The sequence below is a fragment of the Siniperca chuatsi genome, linkage group LG15 (genome assembly GCF_020085105.1).
Source record: "Siniperca chuatsi isolate FFG_IHB_CAS linkage group LG15, ASM2008510v1, whole genome shotgun sequence".
NCBI classification, from domain to species: domain Eukaryota; kingdom Metazoa; phylum Chordata; class Actinopteri; order Centrarchiformes; family Sinipercidae; genus Siniperca; species Siniperca chuatsi.
In genome coordinates this window covers 26,531,109-26,551,969 of record NC_058056.1, presented here as the reverse complement: position 1 = coordinate 26,551,969, position 20,861 = coordinate 26,531,109, and the positions used below count along the sequence as shown (strand labels likewise).

General features: G+C 41.8%; 1 protein-coding gene across 1 annotated transcript in view; it reads left to right on the top strand.

Moving 5' to 3' along the window:
* syne2b (spectrin repeat containing, nuclear envelope 2b) overlaps positions 1-20,861 on the top strand; it is a 164,953-nt gene that overhangs the window by 59,998 nt on the left and 84,094 nt on the right. Inside the window, 14 exon segments of the mRNA XM_044167586.1 lie at positions 98-6,162; positions 6,165-6,556; positions 8,761-9,012; positions 9,414-9,569; positions 9,946-10,187; positions 10,765-12,026; positions 12,029-12,834; positions 13,709-14,043; positions 14,241-14,385; positions 14,693-14,893; positions 15,543-15,802; positions 16,564-16,723; positions 19,544-19,699; positions 20,226-20,366. Of these exon segments, the coding sequence (XP_044023521.1) occupies positions 98-6,162; positions 6,165-6,556; positions 8,761-9,012; positions 9,414-9,569; positions 9,946-10,187; positions 10,765-12,026; positions 12,029-12,834; positions 13,709-14,043; positions 14,241-14,385; positions 14,693-14,893; positions 15,543-15,802; positions 16,564-16,723; positions 19,544-19,699; positions 20,226-20,366 (10,573 nt within the window).

The window sequence follows — 20,861 nt, the reverse complement described above, 5'->3', positions numbered from 1 at the left end:
GCCATCTTCAGCTGAACAGGTGGATACCATGGAGCAGCACCAACAGAAATTACTGAAACTACTGTTGTGGAACAAGTGGAAAAAAGCATTCACCTACCAAAAGAAAGTCAAAGGGTCTTAAACTTTTCCCAGAACTTGCTACCACAGAGCTGGCAAAGACCAAGGAAGATCCTGACAGTCAGAAGCCATCATCAGCTGAAGAGGTGGTCACAGCAACAACTGAAATCACTGTTGTGGAAAAAGGAAAGCTTTCACCTACCAAAAGAATGTCAAAGGGTCTAAAACTTTCTCTAGAATGTGATACCATGGAGCTGACAAAGACCAAGGAAGAGCCTGACAGTCAGAAGCCATCTTCAGCTGAACAGGTGGTCGCAGCACCAACAGAAATTACTGAAACTACTGTTGTGGAACAACGAAAGCTTTCACCTACCAAAAGAAAGTCGAAGGATCTGAAACTTTCCCCAGAACTTGCTACCACAGAGCTGACAAAGACCAAGGAAGATCCTGACAGTCAGAAGCCAGCTTCATCTCCAGAGATGGTCACAGCAACAACTGAAGTCACGGTTGTGGAAAAAGGAATGCTTTCACCAGCCAAAAGAATGTCAAAGGGTCTGAAACCTTCCTCAGAACTTGCTACCACAGAGCTGACAAAGACCAAGGAAGAGCCTGACAGTCAGAAGCCATCTTCATCTCCAGAGGTGGTCACAGCACCAATTGAAGTTACTGAAATTACTGTTGTGGAAAAAGGAAAGCTTTCCCCTACAAAAAGAAAGTCAAAGGGTCTTAAACTTTCCCCAGAACTTGCTACCACAGAGCTGACAAAGACCAAGGAAGATCCTGACAGTCAGAAGCAAGCTTCATCTCTAGAGGTGGTCACAGCAACAACTGAAATCACTGTTGTGGAGAAAGGAAAGCTTTCACCAACCAAAAGAAAGTCAAAGGGTCTGAAACTTTCCCCAGAACTTGCTACCACAGAGCTGACAAAGACCAAGGAAGATCCTTACAGTCAGAAGCCATTCTCAACTCCAGGTGTCGTCACAGCACCAACAGAAATTACTGAAACTACTGTTGTGGAAAAAGGAAAGCTTTCACCTACCAAAAGAAAGTCAAAGGATCTTAAACTCTCCCTACAACTTGCTACCACAGAGCTGACAAAGACCAAGGAAGAGCCTGGCAGTCAGACGCCAGCTTCATCTCTAGAGGTGGTCACAGCAACAACTGAAATCACTGTTGTGGAAAAAGGAAAGCTTTCACCAACCAAAATAATGTCAAAGGGTCTGAAACCTTCCTCAGAACTTGCTATCACAGAGCTGACAAAGACCAAGGAAGAGCCTGACAGTCAGAAGCCATCTTCATCTCCAGAGGTGGTCACAGCACCAATTGAAGTTACTGAAATTACTGTTGTGGAAAAAGGAAAGCTTTCACCTACCAAAAGAAAGTCAAAGGGTCTTAAACTTTTCCCAGAACTTGCTACCACAGAGCTGACAAAGACCAAGGAAGAGCCTGACAGTCAGAAGCCATTCTCAACTCCAGGTGTCGTCACAGCACCAACAGAAATTACTGAAACTACTGTTGTGGAAAAAGGAAAGCTTTCACCTACCAAAAGAAAGTCAAAGGATCTTAAACTTTCTCTAGAATCTGATACCATGGAGCTGACAAAGACCAAGGAAGAGCCTGACAGTCAGAAACCATCTTCATCTCCAGAGATGGTCACAGCAACAACTGAAATTACTGTTGTGGAAAAAGGAAAGCTTTCACCTACCAAAAGAAAGTCGAAGGATCTGAAACCTTTCTCAGAACTTGCTACCACAGAGCTGACAAAGACCAAGGAAGAGCCTGACAGTCAGAAGCTATCTTCATCTCCAGAGATGGTCACAGCAAGTATTAAGCTGAAGAGTCTTGATGTTTCCACAGCTGTAATGCCAGTCTCTGCTCTTAGAGATACTACTGATGTGGCATCTAAGGTGGAAGAATCCAAGAGTGGGAAGACTTCAATTGTACAGGTAGTCACAGGAGCAATTGAAACTGCTGTTGTTAAAGACAGTAAGCTTTCCCCAACCAAAAGAAAGTCAACAAGTCCAAAGGTTTCTTTAGAACTTTCTAGCCAGGAGCTGACAATGACCAAGGAAGAGCCTGACAGTCAGAAGCCATCTTCAACTCCAGAGGTAGTCACAGGACTAACTGAAATTACTGTTGTGGAAAAAGAAAAGCTTTCACCAACCAAAAGAAAGTCAATGGGTCTAAAACCTTCCACAGAATTTGCTAGCATAGTTTTGTCTGAGACCAAGGAAGAATCTAAAAGTCAGAAGTCTTCAATGAATTCCAGAGAGCAAACTGAAGTTACTGTTTTGGAAGGAACTGAGCTCACACCAACCGGGAAGAAGTCAAAGAGTCTTGAGGTTTTCTTGGGACAAGAACCAGAGTCTGTCCTCAGTAAAACCGTTGTTGAGAAAGACCCTCAAAGTGAAAAGCCTGCGTTAGGTGCGCAGGTGGAGACAGGATCAACTAAAATTGCTGTTGTAGAATCAAGTGAGCTTTTACCAACTAAGAGAAAGTCAAAGAGTCCAAATTGTTCTACAAAACTTGCTACCAATAAGCTGACAGAGACCAAGGATGAGCCCAATAGTCAGAAGTCTTCACTGGATTCTAGAGTGGAAACTGAAGGTGCTGTTATGGAAGAAGGTAAGGTCATAACAACCAGGAGGGAGCCCAAGAGTGATGAAATTCTCACTGCTCCGGAAACAGCCTCTGCACTCAAAAGAAATACTGATGAAACCAAGAAAGAACATGAGAATGTGAAGTCTTCTGCAACTCCAGAATTTGTCTCTGGTAAGACTGAAGCTGATGTTGAGTCAGAATATAAGCTCTCACCAACCAAAGGGAAGTCAAGGGAACTTGCTGTCAAAGAGCAGATACAGACCAGGAATGAACATGACAGTCAAAGGTCTTCATTGGCTTCCACAGAGCAAATGGATGTTGCTGTTGTGGAAGAAACTAAATGTATACCAACCAGAAGAATGTCAAACAAATTTGAAGTTTCTACAGCTCCAGAGCCAGCCTCTGCCCTCCAAAGACCTATTGATATAGAGCCTGAAGATACTAAGAAAGAACTTGAAAGTGTGGAGTCTACCATGGCTATCGATGAGGTCACAGGGCAGACTGAAATTGCTGTTGTGGATGAAACTGAAGTTTTACCTACAAAGAGAAGGTCAAGAAGTCTAAAATCTTCCCCAAACCTTTCCGATATGGAGCCAACACAGAACAAGAAAGAACCTGATAGTCAAAAGTCTTCATCGGGTTTCCGGGAGGAAATTAAACCTGCTGTTGTAGGAGAAACTAAGCTTTTACCAACCAGGAGAAAGTCAAAGAGTCCAGAACTTTATGGAACTTTACAGACTGCAGAGATTGCCATGGGACCACAGACCAAGATGCAGGAAACTGAGATTGTTAGTAAAAGCCAACTTCCAGTCAAGGCTGATGTTAAATCAAGTGTTCCTCAAAAAGTGGAACCTGCTAAGGAGAGTCAAACTACTGTCAAGAACTTCAGTCCAGTTTGTGATAAGTTTACTGTTCAGGTTGGTGGCACCATTCAGGAGTTCCCAGGAAAGAAAGTGGCCACAGTCATTCTGGACACGTCTGAGGTTTTTGTACAGGCAGCTGATACTCACCCATGGATGAGTAGTGAGAGTGTACATATTCAGACCCCTGGATTAGTGAGGGTTGATACCACATATTTGCAACTATCAGAAAAAGTGGATACTTGTACTTCATCTCCTCATGCTAAACCTTTGGAGTCTGTCCTTACACCTCTTTCTACCATGGCTAAATCTTCACATTCTGAGTTACAGGAGCCCAAAGACAGATCTAAAGAGGCCCTAGAACAAACCATTACCCAGTCTACAGAAAGAGACTCTATTACAGTGCCTCAAACACAACCACCTCTTTCCACCGAGCCTACTGACACACCACATGTGGCAGACTACATAGACAAGTTATGGAAAAACACACCTGAGATTCAGAAGAGATATCTGGTCCTTGATCTGCCTGAGATAGAAGTCAACCAGACATGTGAGATAAATCCAGATCAGCCAGAGACAGATAGTGTAGCTACAAGTGACTCCACTCAACCGACCTCTGCTGTTTTTGCAGCGGTGCAGCCTCACAAGGCAGAGACTGAATTTTCAGAAATAAGCTCATCTGAGCAAGACATAATAAAACCAAGGGAAACTGTGAGTCAGCTGAAGCTCTTGGAAACCACACAGGAAAGACCCAAAGAGGACAAGGAACATAATGTCAAAGAAGAGCATGCTAAAGTATCAACTCATGGCATTCACGATGCACCTAAGAGCCTGGATGAAAAGTATATTAAGAAAATCCACATGGGGCCTGAAGTGCACATTCTACAACTAGATATACAGACCAGTCCAGAGGATGATGAAAACACATCTGTCACAACAGCAAAAAGGATAGATATTGTTCAAACAAGTATCCAGAGTGAAGGAGTGCCAAAAAACAAAGATATGACTACTGCTGATGTTAAGTCAGAGAAGGCTGTAGCTAAGATGACTATGATAGACGTGCTAGAAAGCAGTACTGAATGTCAAGACAATGTGGCTCAAAGGGACTTTGCTCAACCCACCTCTTCTGCTTCTGAATCATTGCAACCACATGAGAAAAAAACAAAATTTATAGAAATAAGTTTATATGAGCAAGACATAGTAAATCCAAGCCAAACTGAAACTAAGATAGGGCTCTTGAAAACTGTAAAGAATAGACCTAGAGACATCAAAGAACACGGGGTCCATGAAGAGTGTCCTAGTGTGTCAACACAGGGTATGCACAATGTACCCAAGTGCCTGGATGAAAAGCCTGTTAGGATGGAGAAAATCCACATGGGGCCTGAAATGTGTGTTTTACAACTAGATATATCGACCAGTCTTGAGGAGCATGAAAACACATTTGTCACGATAGCAAAAGATCCAAGGATAGATATAATTCAAACAAGTATCCAGTGTGGAGGAGCACCAGAAAACAAAGATAAAACTACTCCTGATGTTAAGCCAGAAAAGGCTGCTGTTAAGACAAGAGCAGAAGTGCAACACATCAGCACAGAAAGGCAAGAGAATGTGGCTAAGAGTGACTCCACTCAACCCACCTCTGTTGCTTTTGCAGCAGTGCAGCCAAGTGAATCAGAGACAACATTTGCAGAAAAAAGCTTATCTGAGCAAGATACTGTAAAACCAAGCGATGAACAAGAGCTCATGAATGCCACACAGGAAAGACCCAAAAAGGACAAAGGTCGCGATGTGCAAGAAGTGCATTCTAAAGTGTTGACAAAAGATGTGCATGATGCACCTCAGGGCCTGGATGAAAAGTCTGTTAGGATGGAGAAAATCCACAAAGGGACTGAAGTGCGCATTTTACAAGCAGATACGCAGGCCACTATAAAGAAGAATGAAATCACATCTGTTACAGTAGCAAGGGTGCCAGTTGATATAGATCAAACACGTATCCAGTGTGAAAAAATGCCAGAAAACCTGACTTCAGCTGATGTTCAGCCAGAAAAGGCCACAGTCAAGAGGACCATGGTCGAAGTGAAGACCAAAGAACATGATCACCAGGAACAGCATCCTAAAGTGTGGACAGATGACATGGTTGATGCACCCAAGAGCAGGAATGAAAGGTCTGTCAGAATGGATATGAATATACCAACGGGTCAAGTGGAGGATGAAAACATCTCTGTCATGATAACAAAGGTGCCAAGGATAGATACAGTTCAAACAAGTATACAGTGCGAAAAAGTGCCAGAAAACAAAGATAAGACTACAGCTGATGTTCATCCCATTAAGGTTGCAGTTAAGACGACAAGAGTAGATGTGCAAGAAATCAGTACGGAAATACAAGAGAATGTGGCTGAAAGTGACTCCACTCACCTACCTACCTCTGCCATTTTTACAGCTGTTCAGCCACATGATATATCGACAGACTTTGTAGAAATCAGCTTATCTGAACAAGACAAGTTAAAACCAAGCCAAACTGTAACTCAGGAAAGACCCAAAGAGGTCAAGGATCATGGTGTCCACGAAAAACATGCTAAAATGTCACCACTTGACATGCATCATGTACCCAAGAGCCTGGATGAAATGTCTGTTAAAAAGGGAGAAAAATGAGTGTGCATGAATACAAAACTGTCAAAATAGAAAAGGAACCAAGGATGGAATCAAGTATCCAGTTTGAGACAGTTAGAGAAAGCAAGGATGTGACTACCACTGACGTTCAGCCTGACAAGTCTGCAGTTAAGATGACCAGCGTAGAAGTGCGAGAAAGCTTTACTGAATCCCTATCTGAACCCATTGTGGTCCCTAGAGCCCAAACAGAGAGACACTCAACACATGCAAAGGAAAATAAGAAAGAAGAACAGAAGAAGGAGAATAGGACAATTCAAGATAAGGAAAGGGAAAAGATGGTCAAGGTAGAAATTCAAAATGTTCCACTCCCAATGGCCACGACCACCACCACTGGTGAAGTGAGACTTCAGAGTATGGATTCGCAACAGGTAAGACATGGGGGGCACTCATCTGCAGACAGTTAGAGAGAGTGTGAGAGAGATATCCAGTGAAAAAGAGGGTGAATATAGTTTTATTTATCCAAGTCATACATATACATCCTCTGTTATGCTCAGTCTCTTACATATACTTGTTTGCACTTGCTCCTTGCTCCTTGCACTTGAATTCAATTCAATTTTATTTATATAGCACCAAAGAACTATGGGAGAGAGAAGATGTCGAGTTAGTAACATGCAATAATGGGATAAAAATGCATACAGATGGAGAGGGAGAGAAGGAGAGAGGAAAGAGGTGCATCAGGCAGTCTAGGCCTATAGCAGCATAACTAAGGGATGGTTCAGGGCTCACCCAAGCCAAGCCTAACTATGAGCTTTATCAAAGAGGAAAGTTTTAAGCCTACTCTTAAATGTGGAGATGGTGTCTGCCTCCCGAATAGAGCTATGACTCTCTGTCAGCCTGGCTACAGTGCTAAAAATTTTCCTCTATTAATGATGAGTAATAAGCTACTCTGGCATTACAGAGGGCCTTCCTGTATGTTTTAAGACTATCTTGCCAGACTAAACGAGATTCTTCCAGGTGGTTGGAATGCCTTATTCGTGATGTTTGCTTTAATTCGGGTTTGGGGTTGTGATGGAGCTTTCTTTGTTTTATTATCTTCTTTTTAGAGGAGCGATAGAATTAAGTGGGTTTGAGGGCAGCACTATCAACTAGATGGTCAATTTGGGAGGGGCCGATTTGCCCTGTTATATTGAGACATAACATTAAATTAAATGCAGATGGGATCGCTTCCTTGAATCTAGCCACAGCAATATCAGATAGACATCTAGAGTAAGAGTTTTTGACTAATGGCGTGTAGTCCAGTAATAGCAGTTCAAAAGTTATTAAGTAATGGTCCAATAAAGAAGGATTCTGTGGAAAGACTATTAAGGGTGTGGTTAAAACAGTGAGTGGCTTCATGTATACTCTGACAAAAGCCAATCAAATCTAATAATGAGATAAACGCAGTACAAAGGCTATCATTTTCAACATCCACATGAATATTGAAATCACCTACAATAATTATTTTATCTGTTTTAAAGACTAAACTTGATAAAAAACTCTCAGGACCGCAGTACACTATAACAAATAGAATTGGCTGTCGTGTTTTCCAGGTTGGGTGTGAAAGACTAAGAACAAGGCTTTCGATTGAGATATAATTTAGTTTAGGTTTAGGGTTGATTAATAGGCTTGAGTCGAAGATGGCTGCAACTCCACCTCCTCGGCCGGTGCTTCGAGGAATATGAAGATTAATATGACTGGGCAGAGTGGATTCATTTAGGCTAACATATTCTTCATGACCCAGCCAGGTTTCAGTAAGACAAAATAAGTCAATATGATACTCTGATATTAAATCGTTCACTAGTACAGCTTTAGATGATAGAGATCTGATGTTTAAGAGTCCACATTTAATTCTCCTATTTTGTTGTGCTATTTCAGCGTTTTTGTTTAGGTTTTTATCTATAGCTCCTCTTCTGTTAACTTCTGATTTTATTAATTTGAGTGGTCAGGGGGCAGACACCGTCACTAAGGAGTTTTGGTGGGTGACTGCTCTGGAAGCTCAGAGAAGCGTATAGGACTGCCTCCTGGTCTCAACTCTGAGTTGTCATGGTTTTGGTCCACTAATAAACTTGGTCAGATTTCTGGCTATGAGAGCTGCTCCATTCAAAGTGGGATGAATGCCATCTCTCCTAATAAGACCGGGTCTTTCCCAAAGTCCACCAATTATCTACAAAGCCCACATCGTTTAGAGGTGCATGGATGACTGGTCAGTGTACCTTCAGGGTTTCTGTAAAAGCTTACAATTTTCACAAGTTCTTAAGACATTTACTTTACATTTAGAGCACCACAAGTGGCATATGCAGCTACATTTTAATAGCATGACATGCGAAGCAAAGAATATAAGCCTGAGATATCTGTGCTACCAAAGGTTTCAGTGCCTCAGGGTAGGAATATGAGCTTCCTCATACATGTCAACATCATTATCTTGCAAGTCAAAGGGAGTAAGGCGTGGTACACTTCCACAGAAAACTTATAATTCAAATGGGATAGTTTTACAAAGAGAGACAGTTATTTTCTTAGCTCAATGAAACAGTATGCAATTTTATGTCAGATTTTTTCCTGCATTTATACTGGTGTTTTGTGTTCACAATGGGAGAAGGTGTACGAGGCTGACAAGATATCACCAGCATTACTGCAGGAAGTTCAGAAATCTTCAACTGACGTTATCTGGGGTGAAGTAACCCTGGTGGAAGGATTGCCCTCTTGGGAAAACAAAGCTCAAGCAGAAGCAAGTGTTGTGAAGACTGAGAAACTTGTTCTGGAGGTACCAGAAGGATCTGCCATGAGGAACATCTTCACAGAAATACAGCTACTCGCAGGGACAGGATCCAAAAGTCAACTCAATGAGGTATCATGATTGCTGTGTGCCAATGTGTCTTTTTTGAAACTACCACAGGAGTCGCCAGGTGTGATGACCATGTACTGTCAGCACTGCTGGTTTGAATCTAATTTATGGTTGTTGCATTATTTAGTTACTTTTAATCCTTCTTGTTGCTCTCCACTGTATGACAGATATACAGTGGATTACCAAAAAAGTGTTTAATGCAGGGAAATTTAAGGGTACTTCCTACTTTTAGATGGCCAAATATGGAATAAAAAATAAGTTTCTTATATAGGCCCTAAATGGACTAAACAGACTAAAGCAAGATCCTTTTTAAATTTGGTCATGCGTAGACCTCACCAAAACCCATTTTGGGCCTCAACTGGAATTTCAAGACTCCAGGCTCTGATGTGCTTCTGTGTCTTAAGGGAAAACCACTGGAGGATGCTCCAGAGGCTCTGATTACATCCACCAGTGATCTGGACAATCATCTAAGCAGGATGGTGTCTGAAGTCCTGAGCTGCAAGAACCATCCAGCTGAGCTCAACACAACAGCCATGGCCCAGCAGCTGGAGGAGGCCCAGGTGCGATTCAAAATGACAGGGTGCATGACTCATTAGAGAAATAAAAAAATAATTTATGGCACCAGCTTGATTTGTAGATACTGGTGGAGTTGGATAGCAGGTTGGCAAAACATAAGTAATAATGCCAAAGTGCCTCCAGAATTGGGCATCTCTAATACATATCTGTACCAACCTGTTCCAAAAGTGTATATTAAAAACAAATACACATTTGCCAAAACAATTGTGCAACAGGTGCTTATGATTTATAACTGTTGAAATAAACCACTCATACTTGTGTTTAGTAACAATCAGATAATATCAATAAACATAACATTTGCATCAAAACTACAGGCTTTAAATAATTGTCTGTGTGTTTACTTTCGCTTGGTGAGGACAGGAGTGCCAAGAGACTGCCCTGGCACAGTTGTCATTGCTCTCTCAGATGAGAGGGGCTGAGGCTGAGAACAGGGATGCTCTGGAGCATCTGGAGGACCAGTGGAGTACTGTGGTTCAGGATGCAGCTGCTGTCATCCAGAGTAAAGAGGCCCAGCTGCAGGTGGTGACTGATTACTGCAGACAGACCCAAGCAGCCAAGACCATGCTGGAGAGACTGACAGCAGAACTGGATGTTGTCAGAATGTGAGTTGTCTATGGTTTTGTTTTAATTTCTTAAGGTAAGGTGCTTAAGGAAGGTTGCAGTTTAAGGTATGATACAATATATTGCATTATTAAGTATAAATATACTGTACAGTGGGGTCAATTACCAATAAATCTTTATTGTTATCATTTATCAGAACTCAAAATCATTTTTAATTTCAGATACTCTACTAAAAAAATACAAATTTTTTGTTGAATTAGTGTTGTGTTTGTGATGACTTTAATTGACATTTTTTAGGATGCCCATTAGCTTCATCAACAGTGGCTATTCTTCCAGGGGTCTAATCATTAGCAGAATCACATTTCAACACAGCATAACAGCAACTCACAACATAAAAGACCAGACAAACTGAAACTCGAAATCAAGCCAAAATTGAAACCAAGGAGGGGCAAGACTTAGTCAAGGCAAAGGGGAGTGTAGTTATCTTAGCAATAATCTTTTATATTAACATTAAATGTAATGTAAATCTCAAATCTCAACACTCCCTCATACATCTGTTATCTGTAACTCTGTAAATGCCAAGCACATCATTTATAGACTTGACTGTTTTTCTTTCAGGTCCCAAGAAGAGAGCAGCTCCAAGAAGGCAGAGCAAGTATGCTCCTTACAGAGAAGTATGGAGGAGAACAGAACACTACTTGGGGAGTTGCTCGTGACTCATACCAAGTTATGCCACCACCTCAGCCGGTCTGAGCAAGCTACCACACAGACTGAGCAGAAGAACCTACAAGAGAAGTGGAGAGGCCTGGAAAGAGTTGTGGAGAGGACCTTGTATCACACAAATGTCCATTCTCGTGAGACCAGCAGCCTTCTGTCTGCAATATCAAGTCTTCAGGAACATTTGGAGACAATCGCCAAAGACCTCGAAGCCTTGAAATCTCCTTCAGTTACTCAGTGGAATTGCAAGAAGGCACAGCAACTGATGGTGGCAAATGCTGAGGTTAAAGCTATCCAGCAACAATACCATTATTTGCAGCAACTGTCAGAGGCACTACTCCTTAGCTCACGGTGGGAGAAGGAATCAAAACAGATACAGCAGAGGCTTCAGAGGGTCAAAGACCAACTTTGCCACACAGAGGAACTAGTGTTCTCTCAAACCCAGAACAGCAGCAACCCCATCATGGAGAAAATTATTGTTGTAATGAGGGATGGCCTTGCCTGGGCAAGACAGACAGAGAGTGACATTGAGGGCAGGAGGAAGAGGGTGGCTCTCCTCCCTGAGGAGGTGCATCGGAAGCTCAGAGATCTGAAGAAGCTGCAGTCTGAGGTCATGGCCAAAAAGGGCCAACTGGAGTCACTAGTGGAGGAGGTGACAGAGCTCCTTCCACAGCTGGACCAGGCTGAGGAGGTGCCCATGGTGCGCTCCTCTCTGGAATCCCTTGAAGAACTCTCAAAGTCAACTACTGAGAAGCTAGCCAAGGCTGTGAGAGAGATAGAGTCAGGACTGCAGACCAGAGAAAAGCTGTCAGAACAGATTGCTGACCTAGATTCCTGGGTTGTGGCTCATTTGCACAGAGAAGCCTCCAGGAGTGCAGACTGTGAGTTCAGGAGCCCTACTGAACTTGATCGCAGAGTTCGTCAGATCCAAGAGACCCTGGCTGAGGCTGAGAAGCAGTCTGCTGTCTGTGAGGCTCTTTTAATTAAGAGTAAAGACATTGCCTCTGAACTCAGCATCACAGAGAACTGTCTGCTTTTTGACAAGCTTACCAACCTCCAAGAGGACATCAGAGCCATCAGCAGCTATGAGAAAATTAACAAAAAGGAGCTGGACGAACTCACTCAGACTGTAGATGCAAGCAAGACAAACCTGGTCACCATTGAAAAAGCCTGAGGCAGATGTTAGTAGATCTGAGTAGACACAGGTATCCCATCACAAGAGACTCCCTGCAAGCTCTGGAGCCTTTCAAACACATGATTTTGGAGCACAAGTCCCAGGTTGACCTTCTGCAACCATGGATTCCCCAGGAAAAGACAAGGGAACTGCACTCAGTCATTTCTGAACTTCACAGCAAAATGGTCACCTTGGAAATGAAAGCCAGAGATCATGAGAGGTACCTGAACATGAGGCAGTGTGTGGAGGACCTCACGGATAATGTTCAGGAGCAAGTCCGTCAGACCAGAGAAGACAGCAGAGAGCTGGAGGAGAAGTACAAAGTCTGTCAGACCCTACTAGTCCAATTTCCTCTGATAAAGTATCTGTCTGAGGAGGCTGACTGCAAACTCCAGATGATCTCTGCTGACCTTTACCCGTCACAGCTGAATGCAGAGCGACAGAGACTGAAACAAAAAGAGGAGAGCCTTGACACCTTGGAGATGACGCTCTACAATAACCTCAGCATCATTGAGTGGAACCTGCTGAAGGAATTGGATCTCGACTCAGAGAAAGCAAACGCTCAGACTTTCCTTTGGAAGACCCAGCAGGAGCTCCAGAAACTCCCCATGTTGGAGCCAAATGAAACAGTAATTAACAACAAATACCAGAGAATCATGTCTTTGAAAAAGACTGTAGAGTCAAGAATGAGAGCATTGGAGGCTCTAGAGAAAAGGAAGGAAACCAGACAAGGAAGTCAATCCCAAAATCTGATGAATTTGAAGAATGCGGTCCTCAGTGAATGTGACTCACAAATGGCAAGTTGCATTGTTTGTTTTTTATTGTTTTGGGTTTTTTTTCTGATTTTCAAATGCTTTTTTGGGTATGACAATGACTTTTCGATAAGTCTAGACAATCATAGAGAAGCATTTGAAAGTATCTTACATTTTAATTGTCATGATAAAGTGAAACCCACCCATTCTATACCCTGCAGGTTAAAACAAATTAATTGTGTTATTTTCAAATACTAAAATAGTGTCCTGGGCATAACTTGTGTTTTTTGGTCAAATCCCAGGCATTTCCAAGTCCAGGTCCACTTAAATTTGTTTTAAGATCAGGTTCAAAGCGTTTGACACCAAGTCAGAATCCAAGCCAGACCACATTCAGGCCTTGACAAAGATCTTACTGCAGAAATAATGTAAAAGAGTTTCCTGGACAAAAAATCTCTAATCTTAGGAAAAGTAGTTTTGACTATCATTGGCCATCAGTAGTGATTGTTCTATTAATTAATATTGTTAATCATATTTTTGTTAATCTCATTCCTTAATTCATTCCATAATTGTGGTTTGGCAACATGTCAAATGTCATGCCAATAAACATGTATTAACCAACTTAATTGCTGAAAGCTAGGGATGTGTCAGCACTGCTATAACAGGTTTAGTAGGGCACAATCAGGCCTAACAAACTAATCTGTACAAACTATCTGTTGTCTTACATTTTGCAGAACTACTTCCTGCTTCAATTTTGAATCATACTGTACTTACACTGTGTTAAAAAAAACAGCTGTGACAAATTATAATGGACATGGATAATATGGTCAAAAACTGAATGGACTGAAAACCAAGACTGGAATGTTGTAGCCCTAATGTGGTTAGAGTGTATTGTTAAGAAATTGTGTTTATTATATTTTAGGAGAACATCTCTCAGGCCAGGGAGTCTTTGAGAAGCTACACATGTGCTGTTAGACAAGCAGTACAATTCCTGAGGGACATCGAGGTCTCTCTGATGCCGCCGCAGGGCTCTGCTGGACTCTGCTCTGAAAGGCTGGAAGAGATCCAGCAGGCTTTGGCCTCACTGCAGCAACAGTTCCAGACCCATGTGGAGCAGCTCCAGAGCCAGGTTTCCCTGCATCCTTACTTGTCTCCCCTGAAGGTGGAGCAGCTCCAGGAGAATATTCTGAGCCAGCTCCTGGTGAGGATGTCCACTCTCCAGGCAAAGGGTCATGTGCGACTGGAGTGTCTCAGCAGGTAATAGGCTCATAGATGAAAGTCTGATTTCTCAACTTCTTATAAAAGTCTTATAGATGCCAGTGTGTACCTGTATATGCAAATTATTGGATGTCCTGCTATTAATTGCTTTGGTTCCAAACAGCAATCCAGCAGCACAGACCACCCATCCCATGTGCATTGTTTTGCTATACAAAAAAAAAAATTCTGTCCCTCAGGTGTGCAGAACATCACAGGAAATACACCAAGTGCCAAGATGAAATCATCCAGAGTGTGAAGAGCGCAGAGAACAGCCTTTCACAGTTCATCTGTCAAAAGGTCACCTGTCTCTCTGACTGCACTGACCAGCAAGCCAAGCTCAGAGTATGTATGAAATTTATCCTCAGGTTCACTGCTCCAGGGATCTGTATTTTTCACAACTTTTTAAAGTTTTTTTTAAAGTAAATGTAATGTCAGAAAGAGAGAACAGTAAAGCATTCAAGAAAAATAGACCTAGATAATGGTTTTCAGCTTTTTTCATAGAAGTTTTCTGCTTGCAACTGTTGATTTCTTTCTCTTTTTCAATGTTTAACCTCTTAGGAAAGTAGATTGATCACTGTTGCTCCTTACCACTTAATCTTCATTTAATATAAAAAACTTAATTTGATTGCCATGCCTCTCTGTTGTGCAGGCTCTGTCTGAGGAGGTGGAGTCCCTGCAGAGGCGTCTGAAGGAGCTGAAGGAGTGGTGCCCAGAGCAGAGTTGTCGTGGAGGCAGGGAGGCCACCGTGACTGCTGTCTGGAAATGGGTATCAAGACTACGTCGCTGCACACAAGAGCTGACAACTCGTGGTAAACAGAGGATCGCAGAATGGAGCGAAATCACCACCAGTGTAAGTAAAACTACAGTACAAGAAAAATATCTGGGATGAAAAATATTTTTTTTTAGCAGCGATTGATTTAATGAATATTCAGTAAGAGCAGTGTGTTGTTTTAAGAAAAAAATGCATAAAAATGCTTTCTAGATTAAACAACTACATTAAATTACTTCTTAGCCTTGCCTTTGCCACACAATTTGAAGTCCCCACTAAAAGGTCCAGTGTATATCATTTACGAGGAGCTATTGGAAGAAATGGAATATAATATTTATAGGTATGATTTCATTAGTGTATAATCACCTGAAAATAAGAATCGTTTTGTTTTCATTACCTTAGAATAAGCCATTTTTATCTACATAGGGAGCAGGTCCCCTTCCATGTTCCACGTTCACGTTTTTCACGAGTTTCGCAGCCACCATGGTTTCTCTTACACGCTTCAAAGGGGAGGGCGATGTGAGCGGTATTCAGATGGTTGCAAACTGCAAGTTCACTGCTAGATGCCACTAAATCCTATACACTGGACCTTTAAATCAAACTAAAAGAACATTTCAATGAAGAATTTTATCTTGCATATGCCACCACGTATTTATTTTAAATTAGTTTGTTTGCTCATATTACTATTACTATCAAGTATTATTAAGACTGTGTGTGGTCCTTATCTCAGGTGGAGAAGGCCTCTGCTGTCTTGGAGCAGGTGGAGGCGGAGCTTCCTAATAGCTCCCGGGTGAAGGCCTCCACTGAGGAGCTTCAGGACCTGCTGCAGTCCTGGGAACAGTACCAGGACAGCCTAGACTGTGAACACCGAGCCTTGTCCGCACTGGAACTGCGCACTGCCAGGCTGCTGGGTGTCCCCGCTCACCTGGAGCAGGCTCCTCCCACTCCGCTCTGTCAGCAGCTACAGGCGATGCAGGGTCGATACGACAGGTAAGATGGTTTATGATTATTTACGTGACTGTGGCTAAAGACTTCCGGTAAAAATCTATGACAGCCCAGTTTGAAATTCTTTGACTGTTCACGTCACCTTTATATAGAGGATAATTTGCATCATCATGTGTAAATTTCCTGCATCACCTGCCTTTAAATCTCAAGTAAACAACAGTCGCTCTGCAGATGTGTAAAATTTAGAAACACTAATAACAGAGTGACCAACACTTCAGTGTGATTTTTCCTCAAAATATATTTTTCTTGATTTCTGATTTTCATTGAACCACCATCTGCAAAAGTCCCAGACAAAGATAAAAATCAGCTTGTTTGAAGACATTTGTGTGAAATTTGATACTTGATATTTTTCTTGTCGTACTCTGTTGTTGTTAATGTATAAAGTAACCCCATTAATAATGATTTCAGTTCTTGTAAAATCTAAATTAAGAGGATTTTTTTATTTCCATGGCAAGTATTAGGCTGTTGACCCAAAAACTCAATTACCCATAAGCCCTGCTACGCCTGGATAAGCAATCAGGGGAAAGTGGGTCGGACGTAGACTGCAGTGCCTCCGAGGTTGTACAGTATTTAAATAAATTTACACTGACAGTACTTTAACTGCCATGAAGCTCTGTGCTTTGATTTTAATGGTGGATGTTGTTCTCAATGCAAACTCTCACTTTCATGGATTTAAGGTAAGAGGCTATAAAGTTGTAAAATTTTTGTTTAAATTGTTGGACGTATGTGTTTGTGTGTCTTCACAGTGTGAAGCAGAGGAGCAGGGAGGGTTTGGAGGCAACCAGGATGGAGCTGGAGGAGAGAGAAAAGGTTCGGGAGGAGCTGCAGGGCGTCCGGGTTTGGCTGGAGGCTGCAGATGGTCTTCTGTCTGAGATGGAGCAGAGCAGCAGCACACAGGAGCTTCAGGTGGGACATTCCTCTAAACTTGTGTTCATCAGGGTTACATCACGCCAGCAGTTTATTTTGAAAATATGTTGCAGCTGTATGCAGATTATTTCTGGTTGAACAGTAAGTATCCTTTGAGATGCTTTTGTTTCCATTTGGGGGGGGCGTGTTCATACATTCAATACGACTCAATTCTGCCTGTTGTTCACTGTTGTTGTTCTCTGAGAATCACTTCACAAGGAAACACAGAACTTCATTAATTTTATGCTACAGTACTAACTAATACTAACACATTGCAACAGGATGTTCAAATTCTACCATCTTTTCCATATACAATAAACATTTTGCTTCGTTTTGGTAAGGCTTTATGTGACCCATGACCTGAAAAACAAATGTTGTATGGTCTCACCAGTAGCTTGTTAGTAGTATTTGTCAGATTTCATTGGGCACACTTATTGGGTTTTGTGATTCCTGTCCCTGTAACTTTGTAACTAAGCATAAAGTGACCTGTCTGTGCTACTACTTGGGTTGTGTAGCAGGCTGCTGTCTGGCTGTGATAGAATGGTGACCTTACTACCTTGGCTGTATGGAAACAAGTTCTCCATCTACGTTTTAGATGGAGAAGATGGAGAGGACCCCTGGGTGTCTCCAGTTCCCAGTTTAGGAACCTCTTATCCAAACAGCACATTACAGTGTGCTCAGAGTTCGAGTGTGTCTTTCCCTCCAGCCAGTGGAGTGTAAATAATGAGTCTCTAATGAGACAGAACAGTTTCATCGTTTGAACTGAAAACACAATGATGCATTTGTACTCTGTAACCAACATAGCTCATTGCTATTTTTATAAACAGCGCATGAAACACACTTGTCTTAACACTCAGCTAGATATCTGCAGCCCAAAGACATCTCAACAACTACACACTGAAAATGATGCATTATATACATTATGACAGTCTAATACAGTGTAACATTGCATACAGTGGGTAGTCTCAGTCTCAATGCAATTAGTGTGTTAATATTTCTCATGAAGCTCAGCTGGTAGCTAGCTTACAAATACTAATGACACGTTTTGCATAGGTTTTGGTCTCAGTGTCTACATTGAAAAAGGCATATACATAAATTTCATTATTTTATTAATTCACAAGGCTCCTCAGATCTGCAGATCTAAAGCTTTTAAAAGTTATGAATAAATGCAGAGAGAAAGAGGCTGTTGACTGTGTGGTGCACGTGTCCAGTGAATATGAAACGTCTGAGTCTAACCGTTGGCTTGGCCTCTGGCCCAGAGGCAGTTGGTGTTTGGTGTTCACTTCTATGAACCCACCAACCCGCAGAATCACTCTGCCCTTTGTCCCGAAACCTGAGCAGAGGCCAACATCTCCTTATCCACTCCAGCTTTCTCTCCTCACTCACACACACACACACACACACACACACACACACACACACACAGACACACACATTTCCCTTCCCCTTGCAGAGGGTCTGTATTGATGAAAGACCTGAACACCCCCTCCATCCCCCCACATCTCCCCCCATTACTCCCACCCTCACCCCTCCTCTTGTACCAGACACCTTTTGTTCTGTGCTGTAAGTGGATCTTCCAGGTGGCGACTGTATCCAAGTCATTCCATGGACACACACACACACACACACACACACACACACACATTTCTTCTTCCGTACTTATGAGGACACTCATTGATATAATACATTCCATAGGCCCTAACCTCAATGTAAACCTAACTGTAACCTTAACCCTCAAATAGCCCTTTCAAGAAGTGAGGACTAGACAAAATGTTCACAGTTTACAAAAATGTCCTCACCTTCCTAAAACATCCTCACTTTCCTAAAATTTACAGATTTCCAAATATGTCGTCTCTTTTCTAAAATGTCTAAATGTTCTAAATTGTCCTCACTTTTCAAAAATGTAAAGACTTACTTGACATGCCATATTTTCCCTAAAATGTCCTCATTTTCCAAAAATGTTCTCCATCTTCTAAAATGCAAATTTGTCCTCACAAAGATAGACACACAAGAATACACACACATGCACCTTGCACTCACCATGTCTCACTCTCGCATGCAAAGAAACTGTCTCCCCAGACCCTCTCTTCCTCCCTTCCTATGAATTACACCCACCCACACACACGCACACACACACACACACATGCTCAGTTTCCCATAGTGATAACAAGATGCACCTCCTTCTTCAGCAGATCATCGGACGTATTCAAACCCAGGTAGTCTCCTCTGTATTATCTCTCACATTTTAACTGATTTTCTTATTTAATGTGGTTGTTACTGTAAAGTAGAATCCCGTTGAGGTGAAAAGAGTTCACTTTAACTATTGGAATTGAAGGACTTTGAAGAGGTAGGCTCTGTTTTATGAAAGCAGCACAGGAGAGAGAGAGAGAGCTGACTGTTAAACAAAACACTGACAGCTTACGAGCAGTTTGGTCGGTGAGAGATGTAGATAAGATCGATGTCTGTGTTCTTTTACTCCAAAATACTGCAAGGTTTCCACTCTTTGACTAAAAAAATACATAAAAATGACACCTTCCTGCCAAAAATGTTTGTTGTTAACACTCTGCTTACAAGTGTTTTTTGAAGGAGGCATTTTTTCAGTGGTCCTTGCAAAGCTGATTTGTGGCATTTTGCAATGAAATGTCACAAAGAAAATCTCACAAAGTAAATATTGAGATTTTTGATTATTGCTACAGAACACAAAGCTTTATGAGACTTCATGTTTCTTTCTTTTTCCAACATGGACTTCATCATCCTCCCTTTTTCATTTGGTTTTCTGTGTCCTGTGATTTTACACAATTCTTCTCTCTCTGGTTTTAGGAGGTTCACAGCCAGCTGTGTACCCAGAAGGCTTTGCTCCAGCGCATCATGGAGAGCCTGAGGATGAAGTACTCAGACATGTACACTCTGGTCCCAGTCGAGATCGAAGGCCAGCTAAAGGAGGTCAAACAGTCACTGCAGCAAGTAGAAGTAAAGGTACACAGGACTTTGATTTTAACATAGCTGATATAAAGCTGAAGAACGAATTGGTCCTTAGGGAAAATTTGGTTTGAGCAGTGAACACAACACAGTGAGTCACAGAGGAACTTTGGGGAAGAGTTAAAGAATCTTGTTACTGCAATAAAGGGAGGGGTGTTACACATTTGAATTGCAAATTTCTGCAAAATTTCCAATAATACTTTTGGTTGCTTGAACCAGTGATCTAATAGGATTACATCTGTGTATGGCTCAGAAATGCCTAAGGAAGAAAAAAATAATTACGATGGGAATAGCCTGGGATAGAAAATCCTTAAAAATTCAACCTGAAATTAAAGATAATTACATACAGACATCTCTACAGTTGACGTCTCTGACATTGTTCATAAACACAATAAACTAACCATTATCAAAATCTTGTATTTTTAATAGTGTAGACAGGAAGAAAAATTAAGGTTGATGTTTTAACACATAACACAAAAACGTGTTTCCCACTGTAACTGTTTGTGCTTGATTCATCCATTAGGTGGGAGAGGCGGTGGAGAGGAGTGGTCCCGTGTACAGGCTGGGGGCAAAGCTGTCTGAGATCCAGGCTGGCTTCGGGTCAGTTCAGAAAAGGCTTGAACAGAGAAGCCCCACTGTGACTCAAGCAAAGATCACTCTGAAGGTGGGTAGTGACATGGAGGTGACCTGGCTGGATTATTACCACTGTCTTCTTACAGATAAGAGAATCAGATGACCAATAATGGTAGATAGTAAGGTAGATGATAAGTTGTAGAGCCAAACTTTGCTTTCAGAACAGCTGGATAGCAAACTTTTCTCCAAGCTCCAAAGCATCTGTTTCTTTGAGGGATGGATGATGAAGAAATCAACTTCCTATAAAGTTAAAGTTATTTTTGCATTGAGTCATTTGGAAGGCCATGGAAAGAGTCTGACTTAGTCCTGATATTTTTATGAGGCCCCTTAAGATTTCAGTATGTTTTGTATTGTATCTGGGGCTAGGAATATCAAATAAAGCTAACCTTTCACCACAGAGTGCACCTGATTCTTTAGAAATAGACTTAAATTCTGTTCATTCATTCATAGTACCATGAATACCATAATCCTCTCCCAACGCAGTTTGTCTGGGTTCAAGATTGAGTCATTTTGTAGATTTGTGATT